Genomic DNA, 23,365 nt, shown 5'->3' with positions numbered 1-23,365 from the left:
AAATTTGTGAATAGTTTCATCTATATGACCCATGCATTTATGAAATGTCCGCCTCTGTAGAGTGGGCTTACTGCAGCTCTGCTGGCGTCGCACAAATTGGTGAATAGTTTCGTGTCCGACCCACGCATTGCAAGCACGCATCATTCGTGTATATGTGTCTTTGTTTTGTAGTTAAGAATATCTGCAAGCGTAATGGTGAGCACAATTAGCTGCCGTTCTCGGGAACCTGAGTTCGATTTCCGATACCGCTTTGCCAGAGATCTGTTCTTTGTATATTTTAATCTGGTGCTAGTCTCATCGGACAATTCTTCCCTCTATGCAAAAGTGGACCTTACATCTACAACTTTCTAGAAGCATATACGTAGTTATATATGTCAATCGTGCAACAGAGGAGCAACTGCCAACCAAAGACTCTCATCAAGAGTTTTTACGTGACTTCACAAGATTTTACTTGTCATTGTGAACACTTCTGTTACTTTTATCATTATTCGCAAATACGGTTTTTTCACTTTTATCTGTCATTCCACCACCATCCCATCCTTCTAGATCCTCTCTCATTTCTCCATACTATTTTTATCACTATGTCTTTTACTGTTGTAATTTGGCTAGGCTGATGATGGTCCACAGTGGACCGAAACTAGTACCTTTTAACGTCATTGTAATGTTTTTGTAAAAACAACAAATGATTTTTTAGTATTGAGAAGGTGGAATATTAAAATTTTGTATTTACTTTAAGCATAATATGACTATCACGTAGTGTCGTGTGCGAGTGGTATCTGGATTAGCGTGGACTCGCATGCGAGCACTTGATTCCACATGACATCACAAACCTGTTTGGCACTCCACAGCAACAGAATGGTAAGCCCTGATGTTACATGTTTATGAATGAGGAGTAGAACACTAGAAGTTCAAAATACTCCGTTATGTCTGTTTTGTGACAACACTAAAATAGTTCAATTTTGCAATGAATAAATTGAAATGTTATACTCATTTCTTACATAGTATTCCTTCCCCGCCCGGCTAGTCATTCCTACCACCTGGGTGATGAAAATTTCTGGGGTGAACACTGCTATTCTGAGGTGCTGATTGATTTTTTTTTTTTTTTTTTTTTTTGCTAGTTGCTTTACGTCGCACCGACACAGATAGGTCTTTTGGCGACGATGGGACAGGGAAGGGTTAGGAGTTGGAAGGAAGCGGCCGTGGCCTTAATAAAGGTACAGCCCCAGCATTTGCCTGGTGTGAAAATGGGAAACCACGGAAAACCATTTTCAGGGCTGCCGACAGTGGGGTTCGAACCTACTATCTCCCGAATACTGGATACTGGCCGCACTTAAGCGACTGCAGCTATCGAGCTCGGTGGTGCTGATTGAAATGAGTAGTTTGCAAACTTAACGGAATACGACAGAAGAGTGTTCACGGCTGTCTGCGGCCTGCACATTCCGTAGCGAAGTACGTGTGCGTCAGCTAGTATTTTATATGCATGGTTATCAACTTTCCAAATGCATTCCACATCATTGGTCTGCACAGGCTAAGGTGGTTCCAGTCAAGTTTTAGTATTGGAAAGTACTGTATGTAGTGAAGATTTGTCTCTCACCCTCATCTTTGCATTCATGTTACTAGTTTCACCTGTACCATGTTAACTGGGAGTAGGTGGTTATGGGTAAACTTGAGGGATATAGACTCAGTGTTCTCCCGAGAAATTTTCGTCAGCTGGGTTGTGGGAATGAGCAACCGGGTGGGTAATACTTTGTAAAAAAAAAAAAAAAAAAAAAAAGAGAAAGAAAATAAATGTCATAAAATTTCAATGTATACTCCTCAGGGCATTAACAATAATATCAAAATTGAACTATTTTAGTGTTATCATGAACCAAACATAACACAGTATTTTTGAACTTCAAGTGTTCTATTGTTCGTTCATCTTCTTGTAACACCAGGCCTTACCACTCTGTTGCTGTGGAGTCCTATACGGTTTTGTAACTTCTGCGCTATTCCAGGCACCACTCGCGCACGATAATTCGTGATAGTCGACCTAAACATCTCCGATATAATTGATGCTATTATGCTGACAATGAGGATTTATCATTTAAATAAACAGTTTAACAGTATTTACATTTTAATGCGGAGCACCTAATGACTGAAATATGTGTTAATATTATGTAAGTAGCACATATCTAGGTTAAGTTAGCCGGGTGGTCTGTAAAAACGGCAGGGCGGAGCGCCCATTAAAAAGGTCCTAGGGAGAACAGAGGCTGTATATGGATAAGGAAGTAGTTTATTGACTCATTTGGAAATCTATCTTTCTATTAGATAAGTTTCATATCACCACTTCAAAACTAGAAAGTTGATTATTTTAGCTTATTCTTAAGTCATATGTGCTATAGATGCATTGCAAGTAAGAAAGACCATTGCTGACTCGCACACTTCAATGTTCTTTCATTACTGGCTGATTAGTTAGTGACACGACTTATCATTTTAATAAGAGTCTTGGCCAATTCATTTGTCACATTTGGTAGTCACACCTACCTGTATTGAATTCTGGGAGCAACACCATCTTGTTATAAATTACAGTTGATGGCAGTGACTCTTGATGTGGGTGGAAGATAAAGTTTGAATTCAAGAGGGCAAATATGGGTAAATATTCGTTTATAGGAAGGGGAGTTAGGGATTGGAATAACTTACCAAGGGAGATGTTCAATAAATTTCCAATTTCTTTGCAATCATTTAAGAAATGGCTAGGAAAACAACAGATCAGGAATCTGCCACCTGGGCGACTGCCCTAAATGCAGATCAGTAGTGATTGATTTGGTCTGGAATGAAAAATGTAGATGCGTTTTGTAATATTTTGCTATGAAAGTAAATATATTTCTGGGGGTCTCTAAATGTGGCAATGCACTCATCACTCTCCTGCAAATAATGACGTAAGATTTGTATGATTTATCTATCAAAATAGTGATGCGTATAAATTGGTACTTTGGGCTTTGCCACATCAGAAAACAAGGTGAAATTCTTTGTTTCGCAGAGAACTTTGCCCTGCAATTAAAAGGAAAATCTCTTTTGTTCACGACAGGGCTTCTCTAACAATGATGGTTTGAATTTCAGAATGCTTGACTGTTGGTCTATAGTCGGTGGTACTCTCGTTCGTCACTAGATGGCCCTCTGTACGCTAGCCTTTCGAGTGGGAGGTGACCACACCATTTTAGCTCCAATTAAGATATTTCTTTTTCCATCGTATGTGCATTGCAGATTAAACAGAAAGGTCATCTGAGAATCAGGAAGTAATGTGGTAGAAGAAATAAATAAAATAAAAGGCATCAAAAGACTAATAGAATAGTGCTGAAGATGGAAAGAAAAGTAACAGAGAAAACGAGAAAAATGAATGAGAGTCAGGCGGGTTGGAGAAGTACATACTACAAGGTTGTAGACACAGGAGTGAAAAGAAATAAAAAGAATACAATACCAGGTGTATACAGGTTATGAAAGTAGAAAAGAGAATATTGCCATAAATGACTGTGACATTAAACCACAGTGAAATGGAAGTACATTTACAACTGATAAATTTCATTTTTTGGTTCCATATTGACTTAAATGACCAACGCCAACCCTTTATGACACAGGATAAGACGAAGGTAAATAAGATGGACTTAAATGATAAATTAAATTTATTCCTACAGTATATAATACGGAATGGTGTATTAATTGTATTGAAAAGGAAGTGCATTTCGCTACTTAGGGGTGAACTTCATCAATTCACTCCAGTCCAACTACGAGCATAGCTCACAGCGCATATGACGTTCACATCATGCTGCAAGCATAGCCGTACTAAGGTTTGATAATTCACTAAAAATCGAATGAGCTATGCATGCAGTCTGGTGGCTACATTGTGTTTATTCATGTATTTGTTACGAGGGTATTTCAACAGATGACAGTATTATCTGTCAGAGAATTTACGATACTATCAACAGGTGTGTAGTAGTAGATGTTGTCGCTCAATGTGCTCTAAAACATGGCTTAGTTAGGGGCGCACAGCTGTGAGCTTGCATCTGGGAGATAGTGGCTACAAAACCCCACTGTCAGCAGCCCTGAAGATGGTTTTCCGTTGTTTCCCATTTCCACACCAGGCAAGTGCTGAGGCTATACCTTAAGCCCATGTCCGCTTCCTTCCCACTCCTAGGCCTTTCCTATCCCATCGTTGCCATAAGACCTGTGTCGGTGCAACTTAAAGCCTATTGTAAAAAAAAAAAAATACTAACATATACAGTGTCCCTAAAAAATGCTGTCAAGGCTTAGTATGTTGTGCGGAATGGCAGGCTCATCAGTTTTCAAAAAGAAGCCCCAGGCCGGAAATGCACGGTTTGGACACTGGAAAGCGTCGAAGTCTGAGAACGGTTGTGACAATTTGTTCCAATTTGGTGTCTTAATACGGAAGGTATGCAACCCTTTAACCATCTTTGTACTGCGGATGGACAACCTCGGCCTAATAACATTCATGTGTGTCCTGCTGCGTTACTTGTGTACTGTAGTCTGCCATTGCAGTAATATTAATAGCAGTGTGACATGTACCAGTACACAGCTGTAGAATAGACGGGCATGGTATTTGCTTATGGCAAAGCAGATTGCAATGGTAAAGCTGCTGCAAGATTATATGCGGATTTTTTCCTACATAGGTACTTTCTGCCTGAGGTGTGTCCATTGTGCGGTAAAGTATTAGCACTTTGCGTTTGTTACTTGTGAATACGTATTATGTCCATTCTGCTGTTTGTCCTCTGTTAGGTGCCAAAACGTGATGCGGGTCGTCCACATTCGGCTTGAACAATACAGTTTGAGGAGGACGTGCTGACAATGTTCGAAGAGAACTCATTCACCAGCATTCGGCAAGTGGCACAGCTGCTGTACACGGGCAAAAGTGCTGTGTGGTGTGTTGTCCATGAACAGCAGCTCCATCCATACTATCTGCAGAAAGTCCAGGCATTACGGAAGTAGGACTGCCCACAACAAGTACAGTTTGCACAGTGGTATTTAAAACAGTGCATACTCCAGCCACAATTCCCAAGTTTGGTGCTATTCACTGATGAATGCACTTTTACTAGAGACGGCTTATCAAACTTGCACAACATGCATGTTTGGGTGGACGAAAATCTGCGTGTACAGGTGATTCAAAATCACCAACACTTCTTCGGGATTAACATGTGGGCTGGGATATGTACCATTATCATTGGGCCGTATCTGCTGCCAAACAGACTGACAGGACAGATGTACCTCACATTTATTAGAGATGTTTTGCCTATCTTATTGGATGAAGTGCTACTAAAGGTTTGGCAGGTAATGTGGCTGCAACAAGATGGAGCTCCAACACAATTTGATATAAATGTGTAGAATCACCTCAACGTCGCACATCCTGGAATAGTTCCATGGCCAGCACGGTCGCCAGATTTGACCCCTCTCGACTACTATCTGTGGGGTAGTATGAAGAGTATTGTATATGGCACTCCTGTAGTGTCAGCGGAGGAGCGTATTGCTAGAGTCCACGGAGCGATTAAAATTCTTCAAAGAGAACTGCACATAGTGGGTCGTGTGTGTGAGGCTCAGCGCCACTGATGTAGACTCTGCAATGACATAGGAGGTACACAGTTCAAACCCCGTTTGTAATGAGTTCGATGTGCTACTCATGTTGGGTTTATTGCCGACGTGTGGAACGCGCACCCATTTCACGCTTCGATGCACCACAGTGCCCAAGCTGTGCATTTCTGGATATGGGTTCCTTCTTCAAAACCGATCAGTTTACCTTCCCGCACAACATACTAAGCATTGCCAGTGTTTTTTGGACACTCTAGATATTCTTATGTATTCACACAAATATGAAACACACGGTAACCTGCGGTAGGCTGTAGAACAAATTCCAGTCATAATGGAATATAAGAGGTTTCAAATTCATGTTCAGATGTAATATTTCCATTTGTGCATAAAATTATAGTTACTGTACTTGCCTTCAATGTCATCTTCACTCTATCATCATTAACATTGTCTGTGGTTGTGTTTTTACATTAATTTTGTTGGGTAAACACTAAATGCATCACCAGAGATCTTTTACATGCTGACATCATACGACATGGAGTGTTGAATGGACTTTTTTCTACCCATCAAAAATCCTACCTCTGCTGAGTTTGAACCCCACTATCTTGCGATCTGGAGGCAGGCATTCTACCTCTGATCCACAGACGGAGCTGCTCCTTCTTACCTACTAACGCCCTCTTTAAATCAGTGCATGGTAGATGTCATTGTCCACCGACACCCACCTCTGCTGTATCAATTTCTGAGCAGCATTAGGCAGAATGTAACACTGGATCAGTACATCACAAAGGCTAAAATCAGCATGGACAATATTCAGCACTTGCACTGTTGTTGGGTAGGATTAGTTTGCCATGTCAGAATGGAATGAAGCGTTTAGCATCAAAGTTAGCTGGGCCAAACTTGGTGTGTTCGTTACCTTACGTCATCACGGGTATATTCATTCAGGACCAAAATCCCTCAAGTGTCCCACAAAGCATCGTGCGAACACGGAGGTGGGTGAGGTCGGTATATCCTTCTGCGATGTTTTCACCTTTTCCACACATATTCACAGCTCTTACAGTGGACACAGATTTTGTAACCTACAGCTGATCCACTGTGCTATGTAGGAATTGGTCATTTACTTACAATTTCATAGTGCTTTATGCAAGCGCGTATCATGAAGAAATGGGGACACAGTGAGTGAGAACTATGTTGCTAAATGCATCCAGCTGCCTGTACGAAGCTGAACATAGCTGAAGTGGACTTATATTTCATGTCCAGAGATGTGACAGTTTCCAATTGTTCATATGTACCTAGTCTGATACCTATTGTTACAGAGATATTATAACAATCCATACAACAAGCAGGATTGAGACCTCAGCGGAGTTGCATGGACCAAGTACCACCTACATTGAGGCAGGGTTCCAGAATTGCCAAAAAACATCTGTAGCATTCATAGACCTTAAGGCAGCTTATGACACTGTTTGGAGAGAGGGTGTTATTTACAAACTCCTTCAGGTTATCCCTTGTAAGACATTGGCTTGTCTTGTATGCAACATGTTGAATGATAGAAGTTTCCATGTCATCATTTGCAGTGAAATCAGCAAGCCAAGTAAATTAAACAATGGACTTCCTCAAGGATCAGTGCTTGCCCCACTCTTGTTCAGCCTGTATATATCAGATTTACCCTCCACAAAATCCAGGAAGTTTGGATACGCTGATGATTGGGCAGTTGCTGCTGGAGATCCATGTTTTGAGAGAACAGAAGAGATGTTGACAAATTATCTCTCTGTTTCTGGAGAACTACTTCTGAAAATGGAGACTTCAACCAAGTGCAACTAAGACCGAAGTTGCTTGTTTCCACCTGAACAATAAAATGGTAACAAGGGAGCTTGCAGTTTAATAACACCCTCCTTCATCACAAATCCCAACAGACAGAACAGCCATTCAAAGAACATCCATGAATGACTGCTGCCAAAATGAAGACAAGGAACAACATTCTACGGAAATTATGCGCTACCACTTGGAGTACCAGTGCAACTACTCTCTGTTCAGTTTAAGGTTTAGTTTATTCTGTCGCTGAGTATTGTGCTCCGGTGTGGATAAGCAGTCCTCATGTAAGATTAATAGATTTACAACTGAATAACACCATGCGCATGATTACAGAACGTAAAGCCACTAGCAAAAAAACAATTGATGTCATCTACCACACAGTGGCTCCCTATTCTCAGCCACATCCTTCCACCTCATTTGCAGGGGTACAACATTCTGATAAGAAAATATCGGAAGATCCAGACCAACAAACTACTACCTATTCATGTTGAAATGACGTATGGCTTTTAGTGCCGGGAGTGTCAGAGGACATGTTCGGCTCGGCAGGTACAAGTCTTTTGACTTGACGCCTGTAGCCGACCTGCGTGTCGCATGAGGATAATATTATGAAGACAACACATACACCCAGCCCCTGTGCCAGCAAAATTAACCAATGATGGTTAAAATTCCAACCTTGCCAGGAATCGAACCCGGGACCCCTGTGACCAAAGGCCAGCACGCAAATCATTTACCCATGGAGCTGGACACCTATTCATGGTGACGTCGATCTACGTGTGAAACAATTACATTCAAGACATCCACCTATCTGCACAACGGAGAATCTTGTTGCTAACAAATTCAATCTGGCTGAGAGATGGTCTCATAATTGGAAATTGTTTGTCCCTCTAGTGAGTTCAGAAATGCCCTGCATAACTGAGAAGGCGCCAGGGTTCATTCAACCTAGAAAGATCTGGTCGAAATTAAATAGAATTCGGATCAATCACGGTGTATATGGGGATCTCCTGTACAAGTGGAGGAAAAGACCTTCACCATGTTGCGAGTGTGGTGCTGTAAGACACTGTTAGGCACTTCGTCCAAGAATGCCCACAAACATCTTACAGTGGTGAATTAAGAGACTTCTTAGGGATATCATGGGCACTTCAATACATTTGTAATCTTTATGTAGAATTATAAATAATTTTCATGTATGCCATACGATAAATATAATAACAATAAATGGAGTGCAGATTGGAAATGAAAAATGCATTTTTATGTACAAAAGAGCATGAATTTACCCTAAGAATTTCTGGTTCACTATTCAAAAAGTCTACCTTGTTCTTGAATACAAGTTGTTCCTCTTCATGGCCACCCATCCCAAAGTGCCCTCTTGACTCTCACAAAAATTACCAGGAGCGCAATCAGGCTTTATTCAGCCTTGCAATTTGGCTGTAAACTGGTGGCATTCTTAGTATACCCACTGTAAATAGGTGTGGCACTAAGAAGGTTAATGGGAAAATTGACTACAGCAGTCTTAAAGACCTTTTTTTTTAAATGCTGCTGTTATTGGGACATCTCTTCATGCAGCTGATTTCCTCAAAATGACAAACGACTCTCGTCCTGCAACTTTGATGGGCCTTGTCCTTCCAAGTGACTGCTACCCAGCCTGAAGGCCTGTAGATTACGAGGTGCTGCGTAGTCAGCGTAATTAATCCTCTTGGCCATTATTCTTGTGTCTAGACTGGGGCTACTCCCTCTCATTAGTTCTCACGTAGACTGAGTAGACCTCAAACCAGCTTTTGGATCGAGAAAAAATTCCCTTACCTTGCTGGGAATCTAACCCAGTGCTTTGTGATAAGAGGCAGGCTCATAAACACTGGATTGCGGGCCAGCCATTTCCTCTAGTACTGACTGTAATCTGTAATACAAAGGATTGAGATCTGAACTGCCAGATGGCCAGTCAGTAACTCTAATCTGTTAGTCATATTCATACCTTGGTCTATTCCTGTCATTTTTACCATCTACACTTCCCTCAAAAACTAACTAAATAAGTTCTGGGTGTCTTATGATGTGTCCTATCGTTCTATCTCTTCAGGTCAAATTTTGCCAAATTGTTCTCTCACCAATTCATGATTCGATCTACCAATATTACTTTTCAACATTCTTCTCTAACACCACATTTCAATACCTTCTATTCTTTCTTTTTGAGCTATCCCCTGTGAGTGGGGGACGCAGATGAAGAATACACCCACGGTATCCCCCACCTGTCGTAAGAGGCGACTAAAAGGGGCCCAAGGGGCTCTCAACTTGGGAGCGTGGGTTGGCGACCACGGGACCCTTAGCTGAGATCTGGCATTGCTTCTACTCACTCGTGTCAGGCTCCTCACATTCATCTATCCTGTCCGACCTCACTTGGTCAACTCTTGTTCTTTTCCGACCCGGTGGTATTAGAGCATTCGAGGCCTAGGGAGTCTTTCATTTTCATGCCCTTCGTGGCCCTTGCGTTTCTTCGTCCGTTACTTCATTTTTCGAAGTGATGGATCCCTTCTTATTTCTTCCTTTTTCTCTTCTACCCCCTGTGGGTGGGGGATCCAACGAAGAATACACCCACTGTATTCCCTGTCTGTCGTGAGAGGCGACTAAAAGGGGGCGACCAAGGGATGATTGCATTAGAACCATGAAACTACTTTTGATTAGTACCATCACGTGGGGAACACAATGGGTTGCATGTACTTGCGAGTAGTACCACTATATTAGGTACAAAATAGGTTTGTGATTAGTAGCAGCAGAGAGTGGGTCACTGTGGGTTTCCAGTACCCGTGCGTCTTACCCTTGTGAGCAACACCATGGATCTGGGCGTTGCCTGTGATTAGTACCACTATATGAGCAGCACCGTGGGTGTGCGTTGCCTGTGCTTAGTACCCACTATATGAGGAACACCACGGGAATACCAGCGCCCGTGATTAGTACACCTAAGTGAGGAACACCATCGGTTTGCGTTGCCTATGTGTGGCACCATTATGTGAGAAACACCATAGGTCTGCGTTACCTGTACGACGTCCAATACTTGTAATTAGTACCATCATGTGTGGAACACCGTGAGTCTACGCTACTTTTGATTAGTACCCCAACAAGACAAATACCATGGTTCTCCTTTACTAGCGATGAGTACCATTATGCGGGGCTGTTGAACTGTATTTTGGACCCCTTTAGACAACAAGAATTCTTGATTCAGGATTGTGCTTTAGAAGTGGTCTCTTCAAATCAAAATCAAAATCTCTTTATTTGCAAATGAGATGTCTACCTCGGTGGCAAATGGTACACTAAAATACATTATTGTCAAGCACTAAATATTAAATTAACAAGAGAAGAAAATTTTTCCTATAATACAATATTATACAATTTACGCTAACAATGTTTTCTATTAAACACACAGCTCATCCTTAATAAATTTATATTGTTTACAAAATTCTACTTATAATATCTCCTGTACTACTTACAAATATAATCAACTGATATACAGTATGTGGAATTACTTCAAATGATACTATACAACTGGTATAACATTAATATTTACATTGCATTTATTTATTTACTTTTTTTTTTTTTACCCGTTCTGGATCCTAAGTAGCATAACGACCTGCTGCGTCTTAACCAGAGCCCCTTTTGCCACCTTTCAGAGTTCCTGAAGGGCCTTCACAGCTACCGTAGCGGTCCCAGGGCCCTCGAAGTCCCCACTGTACTTCACCCCTACAGGCAGTCCCCTACTATGGCTGTCCAAACTCCTTAGACCAGGGGATGGAATTAATTTATTCACACACATTTTTTTATTTACAATAACCTGTACTGGTCGAATGCCCTCTAACACTTCATTTATTTTCTCTGTTGCTGTTTATTCTCTTCTTGAATATCTGTACAGATTTTGACTCATTCTGACGTCATACAATCAGGTAACTCTTTCATCTAATCATGTTTTAGCATGCACCTGTTTGAAAATTTCAGGTGTACTTGAAGTTCCTTTCTTAATTATTGACTCCAATTCTTTGTATTACAGATAGCTTATTTTGTTCTTTTCTTTTTTAGTAATGAACTCTCTGTATATTTTAGGGAAGAACCCGACTGATGATTATTTGGAAGGAATGATGAATGAAGCTCCTGGCCCTATTAATTTCACTATGTTTTTGACTCTCTTTGGAGAGAGATTACAAGGAACAGATCCTGAAGATGTAATAAAGAATGCCTTTGGATGTTTTGATGAGCAGAATGAAGGTGTGATAAATGAAGAACGTCTCCGGGAACTGCTTACCTCCATGGGTGACAGGTTCTCAGATGAAGAGGTAATAGCTCTTATTTATTAGTGATTTCTCTAGATATTTGTACAGAATCCAATTAAAACTTGACCTCGGATACCTATGTTTTCATTCAGTGTTCACTCAGAAATCCTGTTGGGGAAATGATACATGGTTTTATTTCAGTTGAAATCAATTTCTTTATGGTTCCATTGTTATTCTTTATGTTCGCAGCACTGCGCCTCACATAATTAGCACTCAGGGATAGTAAGTATATTGCAGACCACCTTCAGTTCACTGCATAAACTGTTGGATCATTCCCAATTTGGTACACATGTTCCTTGGACACTCAAAATTAACTTTATTGTTTGGCCAATGGGAATTAAATATTATTTTAAATATCAGATTTATTAGTATATTCATTCACCACTGATCAGCATTTATGGCCATTGCACAGGTAGCAGATTTCCTAATAATTGTTCACCTAGTCTTTCCTTACATAATTTCAAAGAAGTTGGAAATTTATCGAGTATCTTCCTTGTTATTAATTATGTCAAGGTCTGCCTTGTCAATACAATTCAAAATCTAGTATATATACTAAACCATCAAATACAGTACATATATATAAGTACATGTTTTGAGAATTATAATTCTCTTCTTCACCTTATAGATTAAAATCACATGCATGTAAAAGACCTTATTTAAAACTATAAATAAAACTAAAGTAAAAGGACATAAAATAGTTTTAAATAGGGTATTTTACATGCATGTGATTTTAGTGTGTAAGCTGAAGACAATTTTAATTATTGAAACATGTACTTATATATTTACCGTATTTGCTTGCATGTAACTCGCCACCGCATATATCTTGCACCCCATTTTTAACAAATTAAATTGCAAGAAAAAATATCCCCACACAACTCACATTAATTTCTGAAGTCATAAAGACATACTGTACCGGGAAATGATTATGGGGCTAGAGCATGTGAAGGATCTGGGGTAGTGTTTGGTTTATTTTGGAGCAGGTACAGAGACGGATAGTATCGCAGGCGAATAATAATAGATGGTAAATCTTTTTGGTAAAATTTATTAACAATATTCACCGAAATATCACCCTGCAATTGGATTTGCAAACTCAAATCTCTAGCAAATATTTGCCAAGAAATGCAAAATAAAAGATTGATATTACTATCTTCTGTGATGCCTATTTGCTTGAGGATGTCCAAAATAAATAGTATTCTTTCATAGATCATGTACAACCTACAGTTCATCTAATTTAAATGCAAACACAAATATCACTTAGCACCTTGAATATTATCCAGTTCATCACTTATGGTGCTGACCTACAGTCTTTCTAATTTTTAGAGCATAAAATGAACACACACTGTCATGAAAAATTAAATAGATTAAATAAAATATTTGATCTCTTGCTGTACAGTTCGTTTGAGTTGAAAATGAAATTAATAGAGCACTTGTAAATCCTTAAGTTCATCTAGGAAAAATGAATTCAATTAATGAATGACTTTGGAAAGAACTTTATAGTTTAAAAGCAAAATATGAACTGCACTTGAATCATGATAAATTATGAGTTGATATCCACATGAAGCACTTGTTAGAGCACTGTCATGAATTAAGTGCTTTATAAAAAGTCAGTCAGTTGTGATTACTCGCTCAGAATACGAGAAGATCTGCTTACAGTTGTTGGAGTTGAGCTGAAGGCGACTTGGTGTCTGGAACATTCCGCGGAGTTCGGGCGAAGGCTCGAACTCAGCACTGGCGATGTTCAGTGAAGATGCCCTGTCTATGTCCCTCAATGGGTACCATAACTGAAGCAACCACGTAAATCCCTCGTTGGAAGAGACGTTCGATGTAGCAGGATCTCTTAGCACTTTGCCAAGATTTCCGTTGTTCTTGGAAAGTTCAATTGGCACTGTTGAGCTCACAAATATCACGGATATTAATACTACGCACCGACATAAGTCGTAATGCACAGTTCTATTCTTATATTGATTTTACGGTGTTGAATTAACATTCACAGTCCATGCTATGGAAAACACAGTTTTTATATACACAGTTCATAATCATCACTAGTTATGCCTGAGATTCGATTGTAAAGTAATGAACAGTCTACAAGCACTTGAAAAACGTGATTTATGACAGTCTCTATCACAGTCTCTAAAATAACATTCACAGATTAAGGTGATTTTATGGCTGTATTTACACCACACTAGTCCGTACTACTTAATATTATCATATAAAGTCCTTTATGTTCACTGGGTTTCTTACAATGGTGATCGAAAGATCGAGAAATTGCACAAGAAAAATAGTCAGTTCTAGCCTTGTTATGGGACGATTGTCGAGTGAAATAATATCTCGTACAGTTCACTGTTATATTATCGTAAGAGAAATATGCCTTAGATTGATTGAAATGGTCTTACGTTAGGGTTTCAGTTCACCACATGCAATGACTTGAAATATTATCACAGTTCAGAATTAAGCGAAATTGGTAAAGTTCACGGTGTCGTATACTGGTCAGGAAAATATTTAACACTTCAGTTCTCACTTCCAATTATAGCTTCACTCATTTACAAAATTACAAGTATCATATTATGACAATTCAGTTTGAGAAACGTCTAGAATATTACCGTCATCGCGGTGCAACAGAAACTTTACGTATGACGTTGTTATGCTGTTTTAACAGCGTTAGAGTGTGGCCACAACTATGTCCTTGCAAATCGCGACGGAGCATACTGTCTTTACGGCACACTTACTGTACACACACATACTCTCTGCACACACTGTGCACTGGACTGTATTGGACTGGTTATGGCCTTGGCCCAGTGGCCTATTTATACAGGTCTGGCGAGCAGTGCTTGGAATCAGGTGTTGAAAGGGCGAGGATTCCTTCCAATCTTTAAATTATCATATTTTGGAAACCACTGGATGGATTGACTTCAAATTTGCAGGGTTTTACTTCCAGAATATTAGCTACAATTCAGCGTTGGTCTTGTGTTGATCGGTCCAGGCGTTAAAAAGTTCATAAAAATAATCGAGAAAGTTCCATAGGAGAGGTAAGCTACAGGCAGCGGTGACGTCACTTGACCTTGCTTGACTTGCGTGCTCTCTCGTGCAGCGCAGTGAGTACGAGAACATTCTCTCACACAGCTGTTCATGCATCGGAACTGAATTGTATGCTCATAAAATAAAATTTATAACTCGTATGTGCCAGGGCCTATGCCTTCCTGGTACAATACGGTACATACATGAAATAAAGTTTGGGTATTTTGTGGATGCGCCTGCATTAACCCTTACCTTTTCGGGTGAGGCCGGACATTACGATATTCGCTTTCCGGTTGCGTGTCGACATGACATTGTATCGCCCACCGCTCGTCTGCCGACTTTTATCTCACTTAGTTTACAAAGGAGTATATCTTTTACCCCAGCTATTCAGTACAATTAATTGGGGTGGGGTAAAAGATATACTCCTTTTGTAAACTGAGATTGCTGTTTTCAATATGGAACAAAAATGAGAGTGAGGGTTTGTAATGCCGACTTCTAGCTGACAAAATACACGATGCTGTGCTGTTCTGCCATCTTTTGGTTCAGCATGGAACTTTGTAAAATCCAGATACTATTTGACAGTTGATCAAAAATGTATTATTTAGATGGCAGTGTAGATGTCAGCTGTGTCCAGTCCACTCACGCACGCGAAGGCTCGTACGATAGTAAAACATGGTTGCCATGTACTGTCATATACAGTGTACTGTTTAATGTTTGATTTCCGAGGATTCTCTAAACAATACCACCCGAATGCAATGCTAAAATGGTCCCTTATGGAAGTTCACTTGCTCTAATTATTGCAATGACGGGCATTAATGCCAAGATCTATAGTTTCTTGAAAAACACTTGATCGAGGATTTAGCGTTGATGGGACTGAAATTTCTGGACAGTTGATCCAGTAAATTGTTTCTTCGAGGAACGGATAATACAGGATTTTTACAACTTGATTTAATTAGGATGCTCGCGGGATAATTTTAACAAATAATCCAGGATAATGTAGTTTCCAGGAACGGATAATTAAGGTTCCACTGTACTTACCTATAATGACATATGCAGGAGAAACCTGAACAATGACTCAGAGATGCTAGAGTATAGGGAGCTGAGATGACATTCCTGAGGACTATACTACAGAAGACAAGGAGGGAGAGAGTGAGAAATGAAGACAAAAAAAAGAGCTAAATGTGCAAAAACCAAATGATAAACTGAAACGAAACAGGTTGAGGTAGTTTGGACATGTTCAGTGCATGAAAGAAGAGACTGCCAAGACAAGCACTGGAAAGACAAGACAGGGAAGGTAGGAAGAGGGAGACTAAGATTACGCTGGATGGACTGTGTGAAAAACAGCATAGGACAACGGAACGTGTACTGGAATACAGTGTTGAAGAATGGTGGAGAGACTAGATGAAGTGGAGGAACCGTTTTTGCCCCCATCCATTGACAGCGGGAAAAGGGGAAATGATGATGATGATACCCTTTCCAAAGCCAGGGATAGGTCATAGTGAAGTCCACTTGAACTCGTTAATCTAAAATATCTGCTATATCTTGTTGTAACCCTACAAGTTGGGTCTCGGTGGAATAACCTTTCCTAAACCCATGCTGCCTTCTGTCAAAGCAGTTGGTAATTTTGCAAAAGTCTTTATTATTATAATTATTATAAAGTGACTTTATTGTGTGCAAAGTTAGGGCTCCTGGCTCTTTCTTACACTTGACCACTTCATGTATATCAATGAGTACTAATTTACAATATAATTTTTACAATTTTACAGTTTAAGTATTTCAACAATTTACATCTATATATATATATAAAATAAGAGTTTTGTCTGTACATTTCTTAGAATTTGAAAAGAATTGTATTTCTGTATCGGTCATGCCCATAGCAACAAGGAAATGCACTTTTTACTTTTCCGTAATTTCTGGATGTATGTATGTACACACATCACAAGAAAACCGCTGAAGAGAATTTAATGAAAATTGGTTTGTGAAGTCAAGGGATGAGCCACTACAATCTAGGCCATGAATAATTTTACTCACGCTGCGTGAAATGGTAGTTTAGGGGAAGGCCTAAAATTTAATTCTCAAATATTTATATTAGTGTCCTATCGATAAATGCCACATAACTCAAGTTATATAGACTTAAATTTCCGATAATTTTTCACATTGTTACCGTACCGGCTTTGATAACACAGATATTCATGAATTTGTATTTTTGTTGCCAAATCCGTATTAATGCCGAGCCATGAGAAAATGGGTTAACAGAGTTTAATGAAAGTCGGTATATAGAGTTGGGGAATAAGGAACTACAGTGTAAGTTATAAACAACTTTATTCACCCTGTATGAAATTGTATTTAGGGGAAGGTTCCTAAAATTTAATTTTTAAGCACCTAGGTTATTGGTCCTATCGAAAAATACTACATAACAAAAGTTATAGAGAATACAATTTCCGACCATTTATGTTTTATTCAATTTTACCGTACCAATTATGATAAGAGTGGTATTTCGGAGTTGGAAGGAAACTAAATGTATGTGAATGCCTGCAATATTGAAAGTGCATAACATTGATGAACAATAACATTACATTGACCATTGTTTGTGGTGACGTTCTTTGTTTCTTATGCTGCTGCTCAACTCCAATAGATAGGATTACTGATGCGTACAGAGTATAACAGCCTGACTGAATATTGGCAGGAAATAGCTGGGGAGTTAGAAAACTTTCTTCTTTAGCATGTCATTCCTCGGGTTCATACATTTTCTGATACCATACTGCTGTTATGCAACTCACTGGTTCATCATAGTATTCCAGCTATTCGATCCCTACTCTGATGCGCTGTTTTGAATGTGCAGTGTGCACTCTTAAGGCAGAGGCTCATTTAGTAGTAGTAGTAGTAGTAGTAGTAGTAGTATGACCTGGTCTAGAATTACAAATTAGGTATATTCCAAATTATAGCACTACATTTCACTAAAATAACTGAAAATTCAACCCTGAAAAGAGCAGTTTCTTAGAAAGAGCTTCTTCCTCTTCACTTTTATTAAATTCTTGATTCATTTTATTCAAAATTAGCAGTGAAGAGGGGGGGGGGGGTTTCTCCTGTGGCTTGGAGGAAAAAATTGCCTCCAAGTCAGTTAGATTTTTCCGCCACCACTGTTGTGAATAGATTTTTTTTTTTTCAGACTCATTGGATACTCGACCCCCCTCCCCTCTCAAAAAAAAAACTAAGAGTGTTCACGGGTCATGGTTGTCTGTGGCCTGGTCATTCCAGCTCTGGTACTTTGGACAGCATAGTACTGTTCGTTAAAAGTGAGAAAATGTGTGGTTTTTCATTTGATCAAGTATTTCATGTGAAATCATTGCTTTTAATTGCGCCATTCCTATTGACGTCATTGTAATGACCTATGTTCATTTCAGTTGGGAAAACCACTAAGACAGTCTTTCTGAGGATGCAAAAAGGCATGCGGAGAGTCAGTGTCTGCCATTATAATGCAATTCCCCAACCTGATTGTGACTGATGGTAGGTAAGCGGGCCTACCATTACAGTGAAAATTCCGTAACAGTCTTCATATGAGAAAAGACATTTGGCGATTTCTCCATCGCGTTTCTAGGGTAACGTAATAGATAAGAAAAATGTTCCACCGATCAATACATTTATTGTGGATGAATTACTACACTAGTACCGGTTTCGACCTATCTTGGCCATCATCAGCTAGCACTTATCTATTACATTGAATCCAATCAATACGGAATATGAAACTTATAAATAATAATTTCTAGGGTAACGTTAAGAGCTATGCAATTTAATAGTCTTGCTTACAACGTGTACTCTACCTAACCTACAATTCTGTATACAATGTAGAATTCCGTAGCGAAGCACGGGTGCATCAGTTAGTTTTAATATATATTAGCAGTATAAAAACTGGAATGGCCTAATTGAAACATATTAGGTCTTTACAACCTAAAGTAGAAACTAAACTAAAGTATAACTATAAAGTATAAACTGGAACACGTTACAATAAACAACCATATTCACTGTCATTCATGCATCCCATTCACACTCAGACTGGAAGTGCTTATAAGATGACGCTGGCAGAGGATTTTAAACTTTGTCTTAGATTTAGCTTCCCTGATGTAATTTGAAGTTCATTCCACCAGCTTGTGGCGGTGATCATGAATGATCTGTTGTATGTTGCAGTTCATTGTACAGGAATTTCTAGCGTACAGCCTGACTGAGTATTGAACAGGTGTAATGAACTAAGGTAGCGAAATCTGGTGGATAGGTAAGGAGTGTTTTCAGAAAGCACTTGATACACCAAAGTAGTTGCATGGAGTCTACGTCTGTCATTCAGTCATAACCAAGATAATTATCCATAGTGTGGGGATACGAGGGCATATGGATGTAAGTTATGTCGAATGTATACCTAATGCATACATTTTGGGCATGTTGCATTCTCATGCCTTTTTAATTATTGATATCAAGAAAAACTGTATCACAGTATTCAAGAATTGAAAACAAGTTACTGAATGAGCTTTATTTTCAGGGACCAAGGAAATATATTTTTTAAACCGCTTCAGGGGATGTTTTGTTTTGTTTTGTTTTGTGCACATTCTTTACATGTTGTGACCAGTTTAATATTTCGCTTATATCTACACCAAAATTGATCCTGTTTCACAATATGGAATAATGGTATTGTTTATTGCTACAGGGGGTATATCGTATTGTTTTAAGACGTGTAAGTTTTTCAAAGTGCCGACGATCATTGTTTGCATTTAAAGAGGCTTAATTTTGAGATTGTTACTCAATGCAAAATTACTTAAGTCTCATATCAGTACAATTTACGAACTTAATCATATAGATCCGTATTGATAACAGTTAAAATTAATAATGTTAGGTTTATGGTACACCCAATCAATACACTTCACTTACAAGTGAAAACTATTTAATATAAAAACATAAAAGGAACCGAAAATGGCCAAAATTGTCGAACTTGCCTGTGTGCTTCAATAAGTTTGGCTTCTAACGTATTACAGTTAAGGACGTCTGCCCAGGCCACGACAGAAACATGTTGGTTGTACCCTGGGCTGATAACTCGTGAAATTAAACAATAGCTTCATATTAGTCATTTTTAGTTTTTCAGTTAATTTATATAGTTAGTGTATTTTAAGAGTGTATTGTAACTTGTGTTGTTTTGTGTGGCATGTAATTACAGTAGAGCCCCAGTAATTCGAGCTGATGTTACTTCGAATTACAAAAAACTCTAACCCAGAAATAAGAACCATATCAAAGAGTAATGTGTGAATATCTGTTTAAGTGCAAAAAGGATAAACAATACAGTATGTGCCTTTATTAAGATTTTGGGCTAACATTACTGAGTTTAAATGGAACCTCTTTTTTTTTTGAGTAGCAGTGTTGTGCCATCTTCTAAAAATCCTGGTGTCAGGTGGTGTAGCTTCTGCTTGCTGCTCAACATAACGCAATGCCTCATCTTTTACTCCCAAACCCTCAGTGTGGGTCATCACTGGTAGTCTCCTTTCACACACATCTTCGTCACCATTGTCTTCAGCAGGTTAACTCATCATTGAAACATCAATCAGTTCAAAATTTTCATTACTGTTCATTTATTCTGAAACCTCACTTTCGTTTACATTTTCAGAACCAGTAAGCTTTCTAATCAGTTCTGCCAGTAGATCATCATGTTAGATCTTTATGTATATACTTGTGAATTAAAAACATAGAAGAGGAACAGTTTTTCATGGAAAATTGAAAGGAAGCTGAAATTGTACTGTATAAGTATGAGAAATAAATAGATGGTTTTCCTGTATATGGTAAAAGTTTTTTGTAAGACCAGCTTAAATTACACAGAACCTTGAAATACTGGGGATCATTTGCAAATAGTTTTTCTCTTTGGGAATTGTACTTTAGTTGTTTCAAATAAATAAAACGTCCAAAGATGAAAATTTTGCTCTCGGGGTTTCCATTTATATATATAATTATTTCATGATCATTGGTGTGTAAGGATTGTGTGTATTACTAATGTTTTCATGTTTTTGTCTTCCTAGGTGGATGAAATGTATCGTGAAGCACCTATCAAACAAGGAATGTTTGACTATATAGAGTTCACTCGCATTTTGAAGCATGGTGCCAAAGATAAAGACGAACAGTGAGAAAGGGGAGAGTGAAGGCAGTGAAGTGCCTTAAGTAATATATTTAAGATCTTGAAAGCATTTTTTGTTCAGTCTGCCAATGGCAGTCTGTTTTCCTAAACTTGGTTCCAGTATTCATAACTAATGTTTCTTCCATAGTAATTATTTATCAGTTGTACAACTCTATTTATAATTGGGACCAGGGAGGTCTGTATATTTCTCCCTTTTTTTAAAAAACCTGTATCATGAACCATTTTGTGTACATAGATTAGAAATATATATATATAATATTGGCTTTCATTCCAGAAGTAAGCTTAATAAGTTTCATTGAAGTTCATGATTCATTGTTCTGTTTGCAGATTAGTATTATCCTTGTATTTGTTCCCCATTTGTTAAGTCGTTATTTGGTGCTGACATGTGATGATACAGTACTTAACAATCAAAATAGATTTATAAAAAGGGTTGAAAGTAATTCATATGTAAAATTCATGCAGGAGGAGACTGTGAAATAGTGCACTGTAGCCTTAAAATACTACTGCGCATGTCACGCATGCTCTTCCATGTGACTGACGTATGAATTTATGGAAGTACCTGGAACTTTACTATGAAGAGTTAAGAGTAACCAATCTGACAATGAAAGGAATGTTATCATAAATATCTACAAGCAGATAAGTCTAATGAGAATTCCTTTTCCAGTTAATTTCAAAGATTTTACATGGTTTGCCAGGCTGAGTGGCTCAGATGTTTAAGGCATTTTATTTCTGAGCCCCAAGTTAGCATGTTTGATCCTGGTTCAGTCTGGTGGTATTTAAAGGTGCTCAGCCTTGTGTCAGTAGATTTACTGGCATATAATAGAACACCCATGGGACAAAATTCCAGCACATTAGCATCTCTGAAAACTGTAACAGTAGGTAGTGGGATGTAAAACCAATACCATCATTAGGTGAGTGCTTCAAAATGTTATTAAATTATCCTAGCGACCTCTTTATGTATACTAGTTTTGTACAAAATATTCACGTAGTCTGTTGTCTGGCCTGTGGATACTTAATGTTACCATACCTCTCATTGTCTGGAGTGCTTATAATAGCCATAGATTAGATGCCTAATGTTATTAACCCTGTAATGTATGTACTCCTTTTTTAGAATACATTTTACATTTATTTACTGAAGTAGTTTCCTGCTTTGAAAATTGTTTGACCCACTTAAAACTTTCCTTGAGCTGCTATGGTTAGATGTGGTATGTTCAAGGTACTTCATGCTATGTTGCTATATTTTCCCTATTACATTAAAGAAATTTTGATATGCTTCTTTTTTTCTTTTGAAGTAATCTCTGTACAGTAAAATCTTGCTAATTCAAAGTACTTGGGACACAAAAAAAGGACTTCAAATGACATGATTTCGAATTAACCGCCAACTTGTAATTCAGAAATGGCAACCCTTGCCGTGTCACAAAATATAAGACCTGTTACTGCATGCAGTCACCTTGATACACAGTTTAAAACTTTCAAATGCTATGGAGAAAACTATTTCAGAAATGTATCCAACAAGGTGCACTTTCATGATTCAAATAATGTACTTGGATAAATCACTGACAAACATAACCTCACACAGTGAATGAAAAAGAAACAAGATTTTAGGAGGAGGACAAATTATGTTGGCTCCCCTGTGCAAATGCTTTATTTTTTGGATTACTGTATTGTTTGCATTTCTAGATGCCTTGTCCTTGCACGGAAAGTGCCAGATGCCCTTAAAACATCATAGCTTATCGAACTTTCATATTATTGGGGGGGGAGAAGTCTCTTGCTTCAGTTTGCATTGCAACACAGTACAGTCCCGTCCACCCCCTCATGCGATTTCCTGACTGGCATTTCTCTTCCTCTAAAACCATTAGTCCATTTGGTTTTGGCATTAAAAAAACCAATGCAGTTTCATCGGCATTGACAGTACAGTATTGTTCGGTGCATACGAATTGATTATGAGCCACGCTTTTTCACCAACTGTCAGCATTGCCATTCACAGATTCTGCTTCTCCGCTTACTGCCTGCTACATGATAGTGGGCCGGGCTGAGTGGCTCAGACGATTGAGGCGCTGGCCTTCTCACCCCAACTTGGCAGGTTTGATCCTGGCTCATCCGGTGGTATTTGAAGGTGCTCTAATAAGTCAACCTCGTGTCAGTAGATTTACTGGCACGTAAAAGACCTGTGGGACTAAATTCCGGCACCTCGTCGTTTCCGAAAGATCCGTAAATGAAGTTGGTGGCACGTAAACCAAATGACATTATTAACATGATAGTAGCATTCCTTAAAACGCTGAATACAAAAGAATTAAAATTTCACTCTATTTTGGCAAAATATAAAGCACACTAAAAATATACTAAAGTGAGTGAACATGCGGAAAGTTACCCCTGCACGTTCCGGAAGACTCATTCTATCATGACGTGGAGAAATATTGAATTTAAATTTCTCTCTAAAACATTGTTTTAAAAATGTAAAGGCAGTTTTGAATTAAGTCTAAATTTTGGTAAT

General features: G+C 38.7%; 1 protein-coding gene across 1 annotated transcript in view; it reads left to right on the top strand.

Moving 5' to 3' along the window:
• sqh (Myosin regulatory light chain sqh) overlaps positions 1-22,008 on the top strand; it is a 28,028-nt gene extending 6,020 nt beyond the window's left edge. The window contains exons 3-4 of the mRNA XM_067145747.2: positions 11,464-11,693; positions 20,756-22,008. Coding sequence (XP_067001848.1) covers positions 11,464-11,693; positions 20,756-20,860 — 335 coding nt within the window. The 3' untranslated portion in view covers positions 20,861-22,008. The remainder of the gene's footprint in view (positions 1-11,463; positions 11,694-20,755) is intronic.
• Positions 22,009-23,365: the final 1,357 nt, after the last annotated feature.

Source organism: Anabrus simplex, chromosome 4 (genome assembly GCF_040414725.1).
Source record: "Anabrus simplex isolate iqAnaSimp1 chromosome 4, ASM4041472v1, whole genome shotgun sequence".
NCBI classification, from domain to species: domain Eukaryota; kingdom Metazoa; phylum Arthropoda; class Insecta; order Orthoptera; family Tettigoniidae; genus Anabrus; species Anabrus simplex.
Note: the sequence above shows the minus strand (reverse complement) of the source record. Positions and strands in the feature narration are given on the sequence as shown.